The 9,875-nt window shown below is 40.9% G+C and overlaps 1 protein-coding gene across 1 annotated transcript; it reads right to left on the reverse strand.

Annotated features, from left to right (window-relative positions):
• Window positions 1–6,655: 6,655 nt before the first annotated feature.
• Window positions 6,656–9,178, reverse strand: LOC148018630 (pentatricopeptide repeat-containing protein At2g33680-like). The gene has a single exon (XM_087661585.1). It carries the CDS (start codon window positions 9,176–9,178, stop codon window positions 6,656–6,658), a length of 2,523 nt encoding a protein of 840 aa, XP_087517711.1.
• Between the last annotated feature and the right edge of the window lie 697 nt (window positions 9,179–9,875).

Genomic DNA, 9,875 nt, shown 5'->3' on the forward strand with positions numbered 1-9,875 from the left:
TTTCTTTCCACAATTTGCACTATTTGGAGGAACATGGAATAGGATAGGCAAGCTTGCCGTTTCAATAGTTACAAGGATTCTACACTTCCCTATAAGTGCTTGTGGGTGTCCCCCATAAGGATTAAGGGTTGCATTAGTCGGTGCGAGCTCTAGTTAGCCTAGTCGAGTCCATGCTTCATAGGTCAAGATATTAAAATCTACTTCTTCATCGATGAGAGCATCAACATTGTGCTCTCTTTTTGTGGTGAGTTTGACCCTAAGATAAATAGGCGATACTATGTCTTCATATTCTGGGTCTTGGCTTATAAGTTCAATCATTCTGATACATGCCTTTGAGTCCTCAACTGCACAATCAGATGTGGATTATCTACTGATGTCTTGGGTCATCTATGCAATGCCGTTCAAGGTGCATCTATCGTCAAGACTGTCATGTCTAGTCATCCTCACAGTTATAGCTTGATGTTGTTGCATTCTGCTTTGACTAGATGCAATTCGAATGCAATATATACATGTTTTTGTGGTGTTGCCTTTTTGCCCTTGTTGGCTAGATTGGCCCATTGAGGTTCTAGGGTTTTTGTTTTGTTCAGGTATGGGCTTTTGGTTGTTGTTTTGCAAGTGAGAATCTATGCTCATGCAAAGCCATTACTACACTAGGATCTAATTTGGAGAACCTCTCACGGCGCACGTTTTCTCTCCAGCCTACTTGGGGGAGGTGCAGAGGAGGTAGAGCCCCCTCTGCAAAGGTCCTGGGGGTTTGGGGGGGGGGGGGGGCACGTGCAATCCCCCCCCCCCCGAGCTTGCATGGCCATTACGCTAAATACCATGTGTGATTTGAAGGACCATTCGTAGACAAGTTTTGAACTACTTGCTCTAGATTTCAGCCCAGTGATAGATCTATGATGTGCTTCCGGCTCTATATGGTCTTTAGGTCGATTCCAGGGGTTAGATGTGTCAAATTTGTATTCTGTTCACCTGTCCGATTTTGATGGCGGTTTTCTGTCCAATTCTTAGAGTCCGATTCTCAGGAGTCCAATTATTAGAATTGGACATTCGACTTTGGTTTGGTCTAGATTTTTGTGAGTCCGATTTTCATGCATCCGAGGTAGTCCGATTTTGAGCGTCCAATTGTCCAATTGTTCGAGCATCCGAATAAAACGAGTCCCATGTGTCCAATTAGACGGGTTTTTAGGGTATCCGAGTCTGAAAATCGAACCATCTGATTCTGGCAATCCGACTGTCCAAGTCCGATTCTGGGAGTCCGATTCTAGGAATCAGACTATCCGAGTCCAATATTCTAGGAATCGGACTCTAGTAATAGTTTCCAATTCCTGTGTGGGCGAGTTTCCATGGATGATGAAAATCAACTCGAATTCTAATGATTTTGGTTATGAGGGGTCACACAAACATCCAAAATGTAAAAATTGATCCTAATGAAGGATTGTATATACCTGGAATAGCAAATAAACTCCAAAATACAAATTGGCAAACAAATCAAACCCTCTTGCCCTGTTATGACAGCAGAAACCCTAATTCTTGTTTTCCTTTTTTTCTTTGTTTTTTCCTACCCTAATGCATCCAAATCACAAAGCGAACACCTACACTACTCCAACCTACTTTTCCAAATCCCAAAAACCAAAAACTTACTTGGTAAGGAGATCGAATACCTCTTCAAACTCTCTCACTTCGTACCTATCTACCTTAAGCACCGGTTTCGGAAAAACCCTACTTCAATGCTCAATTTTGAGCGCTCAAGCAGTCAAGGCTTGAATCCATTCGTCCTGGCAATGGAACCAAAGTGTAGTGGGAGCTCACACCACTCGATCGCCAAGACCCACTGACTGCTTATTGTTTCAAGCCGAATGCAATGGCTATGTCTCACCTAGCCGTACATGCTCGCAACCTACGAGTGTAGTGAGCTTACCTCCATGCCCAATCGAGTTGCCTACTCTCTCGAGCACTCCAGTAGCTCCACAATCCAAGTGCAAGCTTCAAGCGAGCTTGATCCTCAAGCTCCATGCTCCAAGCTCCATTGTTGCCACGAGTAAGAGAAGAGAAGAGAAGAGAAGAGAGGAGAAAAGAAAAAGAGAGGAGAAGATGGAGAGCTTCTCCACCACGGTCCCTCACCCTCACACACTCATTCCCTCACCCTCTCACACTCCCTCTCTCAAACACAAGCTCAGGCAAGCAAGAAGAAGAAGAAGAAGAGGAGAGCTACTTTTGGCCACACAAGAATGAGGTTCTTCATTCATTTTGCCTTTTATACAAAACCTTAACCCTAATCCCCTTTGTGCAGTCATTCCCTTTTTGGTCCGGGCTTGGCCCACCATTCTTCCAACCCTTCTCCTCCTCTTCCCTATTGGCATGGCCTTAACCCATGCATCTAATCATTTACAATTTGCACGGGTGAGAGCCCGATGCTCTTTTACCAAATAAATCATGGTATGCCTTGCACTCTTTTACAAAATAAATCATGGTGCGTCTTGCGCTCTTTTACAAAAGTTTTGACTTATGCTTTTTCTTGTGTGCCTCTCTCCTTGATTTAGGACTTTTTTGCACTTCTTGTGTTTCTAGATTTTTCTTGGCGAGTCTTCGTCTTCCGTTTCACTTTTGCCTTGGCCTTGTCTTCTACTTTAGATTTTCAGAATTTTCCACCTTGTTCTTCTGAGGGTCAACAACCCCAATTTTGGATGCTTTAATATACAATAAAGTGTATCGGATATGGCAATAATGGCTTGTTGGCTTACATGTGCTTGTAGCATAGCCTCTAGCACCATATATTTTAACATTGTGCAAGCTAAATATAATGGTATTGTCAAAAATGGTACTTAGTTCTTATGTGACTTGCCTCTTGGCAAAAATGCCATTAGTACTGTCAAAAATGCCACTCAATACACTTTGTATTGTGTTATCTCAAGCTTCTTCTTCTTCAAGTTGTGTGTGTGCATTTTTTGCAACTCTAAATCCAACAACACTTACCAAATATTTTTATCTTATTATATTTATGGATTTTGAGATGTACCAATTTATGATCACAATGATGGTAACATTATTGTTGCTTCAAGGACCTTATGTCCTAGACTTTAGATCTCTATGAGAGGATATCCCATTACTCCCACTTTTACAAATAATTCTATGTTTTGGTGTACACATTTTGGACTATCAAACTATGGGACTGTGTTGTGTCTTGTTAGGTAGACATGGTATTTAATTTACCACATTTGCAAGCTCTTATAAAACTTATATATGAGGATTGTAGATAAAATGCACTTTGCTACATTGCCTAAGGATGGGGTTTAGTTAGAGAAACTAATAATTCATAGCATGTACATAGTGATGTTTAAGGTCCTATAAGAATACCTTTAACTGATGGATATTTAAAGTTTGTAACATGTATTGTGGCTATAGCAAATTTTGGTAGAAAGCCTATTACTATGCATTTGTACCTTCTTGGATTCTTGGTTTATGCTCTTGTGCTTGAAAAACAATGCTCAAAGTTGAATGATGAGGTTATAAAGTACCTTTTTGTGAGGCAAAAAGAAAAGCCATACACTTTGTAAATTTTCTATGAAGAGTTGGGTTGTTAAAAAGAATGTGGTATTTGCTGAACATGCAATTCTAACCCTTCTTTTGTGGAAAAATGAAGAAAAATGAGTTCACTCAACGTGTATTTGATCACTCCTTTCTTTATTTGGAAAGTATAATAAAAAACATGATAGTATTCACATAGTATCATATCTTCATAGACATTGCCCACAAATCAATCAATTGATCAATTGAATTTGGATCAGGCATTGCATGAAAAGAGAGGATTTATGAGTCAAAACACTTCCAAAATGGGATTTGTCATCTATCAAGAATAGAAAAGTGGTTATTCCTATCCCTGGCAAGACAAGTGCTGGTTGGGACTTATTTGTGTGATTCGTTTGTTTATCCTTGGCTGATGCATGAAGTACTAGCCTTAAAGGGTGCAAGATGGGCTCGACCCATATATCTCCTAATAAATCTCTTGAGTTAAATAATAATAACTTGAGCATTCAATTTACACAACTTGAAGGGTGGCATTGGTTTGTAGAAAATGAAGTAAATTTCAAATTTGATAAAAATATTCAATTTTGATTTATGACACTTGTGGTTGCTCTTGCAAAACCTATTTTAGATTAGTGTCTTCAAGGCCTAAGTAATCTCATTGATGTATTTTTTTCTCAACAAGTCATTAGGTGTCTTTGTTATGTCTCTCATGCTAGGCCGGATGTGCAATTGACAAGGTCACATGTGAGAAAAATTATGGATATCCTAGGTTGTAAGCTTTGGCAAGCACTAAATTGGATTCTTGCTACTTTGACAGGGATGGTAGATTATACTTTGTTGTAGCAACCATGTGGTGCTAATCCAAAACTATATGCTTTTTACAATATTGACAAGACAGGTTGTTATAACACTAGATTGTCCAGTAGCAAGTTTTGTAGTCACATTTTTGCCTCATGTATATATTGGCTAAGACAATGTGTTGCTAACTTTGGTATTAATTAATCATCTCCTACCACTATCTACACCAATAGTTAAAGCGGCTTAGCAATTTCAAAGAATCTAGTCTTCCATGTTTGCATAAAGCATATTGAGGTACATTATCATGTTGTATGGAAGTGAATCTTGATAAGGGAGCTTGGTCAATGTACCTATGCAAGAGAACTCAATAGATGTATTCACAAAGGCCCTCTCTCGTGCAAGGTTTGAAGCTTTCTATAGAGCTTTGTATATATTGTCCTTCCTAGATTGATGTGCTAGATTCCTAGACTTGTTCATATCATCATTCCTAGGGGCTCTATAGCATATACTATGGAAGTGATGTGTGAACCCACTTAAGATAGCTAGGTTATTTTCCCTCCTTAAGGAGGTTTATTCCTATTACTTGTACACACCCTACTCTTCTTATTTTAGGTGTGTACTTATACTTTTATAGCTTCGATAGTACAAGTATGAACTTCATCTGACTTCTCCATTGGTACTTGTACTCTTTCTTTGCCCTCTTGTCATTGTTTGGAATTTTCCATTGCTAACTAAGAAATCAAATCAATGTTTCATAAAAACAAGAAATTGTAGGTGCAATAGAGACTACTTTAAATGCCCAATAAAAGGGATTCATTGAACCAATGTCCACTTAAGCAAACATGATATTCTCTTTGGATAGCCTTGGAGAAATGGTAAAATTGACTTAAATATTTGTTTGTTTGAAAAGACTCCAAGGATATAGAAAATCACACTTGCTACTTAACTAAATGATGAACCAAACACTCAAGGTTTAAAATACCATGGGACCCCAAGGATATCTCTACTTGCATATATACATGTCCGAGATAAACTTCTAAAGTTATTAAGGAGCACTAGCCCTATATTACAAGGGATGAGAAACACATTATGCATTGCCACACTTTTATGGCATTCAATAGGACACTACAAGATATATTAACAAAGTAGTGAGCCATTTCAAGGTAAGGCTTTCATATTTGGTAGTGATGTTTCCGAATTCAGCTAGTCGTCCCTAAAGGTAGCTACAAGGATGCAGCTATTGTCACTACTTTGACACTTATCTCTTTAGAACCATTTACTATTTTTGAAGCCCTTTCAAAATATGCAAGTATTCATCTAATATGCAAACTCAAATGACCAAGACTTCATTGATTGGATCTTGGTATCTCAATAATTGGGTGATTATTCCATTACACATGGTTTTGTAAAATGGCACAATGGATGGTCTTACTACACATATACAAGAATATTCTTTTGGTACACAAGTGTGCATCTTTCTTTTAGTGACTTTACTAAATGGAGATGCTAAGTTGCAAGGAAGCATGCATCACCATTCGTGCTCCTTCATTGGCCATCTTGGTGCTTCTCCAACTTCTAATATGTGGACTCCATCCCCATCTACAACATTGACACTTCATCATCTCCCGCTTGCCTTCCTAGAGACAGTCAATTTCCATGGCCATATCAAGACTGAGAACAGAGGATCCTGCAACAAACACTGCCATTTCCATGATAACACCACAAGCATTTTCACAACACCACCTTCATTAATGGTCTGCCATCTGGGTTCCTTTGCTCAAGGTGCGGGTTAAACCTTTCCATCAATGAGACTACACCCCACAAGAGAGAAGCTCCCATAGCTCTCATTGATTTTATGCATCCATTGTTAGACTTGTAAGAAAGCAACAGAGCATTCCAGATGTAGTGTGTGTATCCAACACGTTGCCCTCCTCATGTATGGCCTTCCAAAAGATACCTTAGGAAAAGGTGTCATGGTTTCTAAGATATCAAAGAAAAATAAGAAAAATCATTGCATGGTTGCATCTGCTACACCAATTGACCCTTGAAGAGCAAGCTTGCATCAGTAACATGATGAATATTGTTGTCTTGAGAGTGGAGATGCAGAAGATCGACATAAAGGTGTCTGCATATGCTGATGCTGAGCTACAGCTGTAGCAAACTGCGGGTGCCATTAGTTGATGCATCCATCAAAATAACAAGAGGGTGCTGCAACTGCAAGTGGTGGATGCAGTGTACATTAACAGATGTAGAATGGCATGGAAGGGTAATAGGCTTGGAGTGTTCTGCATTTAAGTAGCAAACCTAGGGACATTGTGCAGTACTTGTATCACATGAAGTCATGAACATCAGTCATTTGCATAATATTTAAACCGTCAAAATTGTTGCTATTGTAGGATAAGCATGGTGGGTTACTATCTATAAGATCGCAAGGAAACACATCCTCCTGCATACTCAATGTAAGTCTCATCATCTCTAGATTTGGCACCAATCCAGTATCCTTCAAGCGCCCACCTAAGATATCCAGCATGGCCAATATATGCTCACCATGGTTGTCACCCACAGCAAACACGTAGGCTCTTTTGTTCACCTCAATTGATGCACTGGCAGGCTTTTTCTTAGCTTCAAAACACATTCTCATCTCTTCTATTCTGTCAGCATCACTGCACCTACCAGCACCAGCATAAAGGTCTGCCATCAGCAAGTACACAGCAGCATCCTCTGCATTCACCTGCACAATTTGCTGAAAGCATCTTTGACCCAGTTCTATATCACCATAGGTTTTACAGGCACCAAGCAGAGCCCGCAGAATCTCTTCTGATGGGTAGCTCAGCATGCCTTCAACAAATTTTGCTGCCTCATGCACACATCCTGATCTTCCAAGAAGATCAACCATACAAATAATATGATCAAACTTAGGTTCAATTCCATCTGCTTTCATCATCTTAAAACACTCATGCCCTTTGTCGACAAGGCTGGCATGGCTGCATGCAGCAAGAACACATGCATATGTGACGGAGTCAGGCTCTACACCCTGGCTCAGCATGTCATCAAAACATTGCACAGCCACGGTAGCCTGATGGTTCTCACCATATCCCTTAATCAACGCATTCCATGATACAACACCTCGCATAAGTAGATTGTCAAACACTTCACGTCCTTCTACCACTGAACCACACTTACCATACATGTCAATTAATGTATTGGCCACGAATGCATCTCTTTCTAAACCTGCTTTCCTAACCTCAGCATGTACCTCTCGCCCTTTTTCCAAGGCTCCTAAAGTCCCACAAGATTGTAAGCAGTGAACATATGATATAGCATCCATGGACACACTCTCTAGCTGCATCTGATCAAAAAACTTCAACACTTCCTCATCAAGGCCATGTTCAGCATATCCTGACATAAGTGCACTCCAAGAGACTGCATTCTTAATAGGAAGCTTGTCAAACACTCGCCTTGCTGCAGGAAGCAAGTGGCATTTGGCATACACATCCACGAGAGTGTTTCCCAGAAAAGGATCTCTTTCCAATGCTCTGGATATTACCTGAGAATGGATAACTTGGATGTTTTCTACAGCTCCCACCATCCCACAAGCTTTCAAGCCACCACAAAAGGTGACAACTACTGGAGACATACCAACAGATTCCATTTTCTCAAAACAGTTCAATGCTTCAAGGCCAAAACCACGGTCAGCATAGCCTGTAATCAATGTATTCCATGAGACCACATCTCTAGCAATAAGGTTTTCAAAAATATGTTGTGCTTCTGCAAGCCAATCACATTTGACGTACATGTCTACCAGGGCATTTCCAACAAACAGATCCCTCTCCATCCCCTTCATGACTACTGCTGTGCACACCTGCTCACCTCTTTTGATGTCTTCTGTACTGCCACATGCTTTCAAACTACAAACAAATGCATTAGCATCCAAAGAAATCCCCTCCTGGTTCATCAGATCAAAACAATCCATCGCTTTGTGTGCAAGTCCATGGTCTGTATATCCTGCAAGGAGTGCCGTCCAAAGGACCGCATCTCGAACAGGTAGCTCATCAAACAGGTGCTCTGCTTCTTCAAGTAAGCCGCATTTTGCATACATGTCCACCAAAGTAGTGCCAACAAGAAGTCCCTCTTCCAATCCCTGTATTGCTAATTTCATATGCAACTCCTGACCTTTTTGCTTGGCCTTTGTGCTTCCACAAGCTTTGAAGGCACACACATATGTGACACTGTCTGGGGTTACACCCTCTAGCTCCATCCGTTTAAAAGAGCTCAGTGCCCCTTGATCCTCGCCTCGTTCAGCATATCCACCCACAAGCACATTCCACGAGACCACATCTCGAGAAGGAATCTTGTCAAAAGCTTGCTGTGCCTCCAAAAGAAAACCGCATTTGCTGTACATAGCCATAATAGTATTGGCAATGGACTGGTATCCTTCCACACCCTGAGTGACAATTGCAGCATGCAATTCACGGCCACTGTCGGCATCTTTGAGCCTGGCGCAAGCTCTGAGGAGGGCAAGGAATGTGTAAATAGTGGGATGGATGCAGTTGTGTTGCATGTCACGGTACAGCGAGAGGGCGTGTTGCAGGTCCCCGGAGTCGACGTAGCCAGAGATGAGGGAACTCCAAGCATACTCTGTGCGGAGGGGCAAGTGGTCGAACACGTGCTGGGCAGTGGGCAGGCTCCCGCAGTTGACAAGCATGGGGACAAGGCAGTTGCCAAGCACGTGATGGGATCCGAGGTGGAGACGGATGATGTGGGCATGCAGGCGCTTGGCCTGCAGGACATCCCTTGTCTGAGTGCACTTGTTTACCAGGCTCACCAGGTCTTCCACTGTTGCCGGCAGCATCGTCATCATCATCATGCTGGTCGTCAACAGTCAGATCCAGTTTGCTGCTGAAGGGCATCATATATTCTGCCCCAAAGGGGATCTGGGGCGCTGCTCCCATGAATGATTGCAACACGGCTGCTCTCCCCTGCACTCTCTTCTGAAGGTCTTGTGCTCCTGAAACCTCTGCAGGCAGCTCCCTTACAACCAGTCTAAGTTGTATATATTGGTCCATCTTGCTGCATATGGCCTTAGCAATGAGGCTTTGAAAGCCATAGTTTTTATTTTCCTAGAAGACCTTAATGAAGCCTTGCAATTTGGCATCAGCATGGAATACATGCTTTTGTGCATCTTGTTGGCATAAGAATGTACATTTTTTCATGATAACAATAGCATACTATGATTAAATTGGTTTTATGTCTTACTCTAGACAAAAACTACATGATTTTTTAGCATGTTTTTTGGGAAGTTTAGCTGATGTTTCTACATTAAAAAATAAGTGCTACACCCTTTGACTACAATAGTAATGCATGGAGTAACTTATTTTAGAAGTTATAATTATTAATATTATAAATCATGTTAGTCTTATCAAATTGAAGCTACTTTTAGACCTTTCTAGAAAAATAAATGCGCACCTTTTGAATTACATATGAGAATTGAATGTGTATTTTTTAAATGTATGATATTAATCTTGCTAAATTGAATGTGCTTTTTAACC

This window comes from Lygodium microphyllum, chromosome 21 (genome assembly GCF_053477565.2).
Source record: "Lygodium microphyllum isolate KBCC chromosome 21, Lygodium_microphyllum_v1.1.10, whole genome shotgun sequence".
Classification (NCBI taxonomy): Eukaryota; Viridiplantae; Streptophyta; class Polypodiopsida; order Schizaeales; family Lygodiaceae; genus Lygodium; species Lygodium microphyllum.

Coding starts and splice junctions, on each gene's coding strand:
- LOC148018630 (XM_087661585.1), bottom strand. CDS start 9,178: ATGCTGCCGGCAACAGTGGAAGACCTGGTGAGCCTGGTAAACAAGTGC.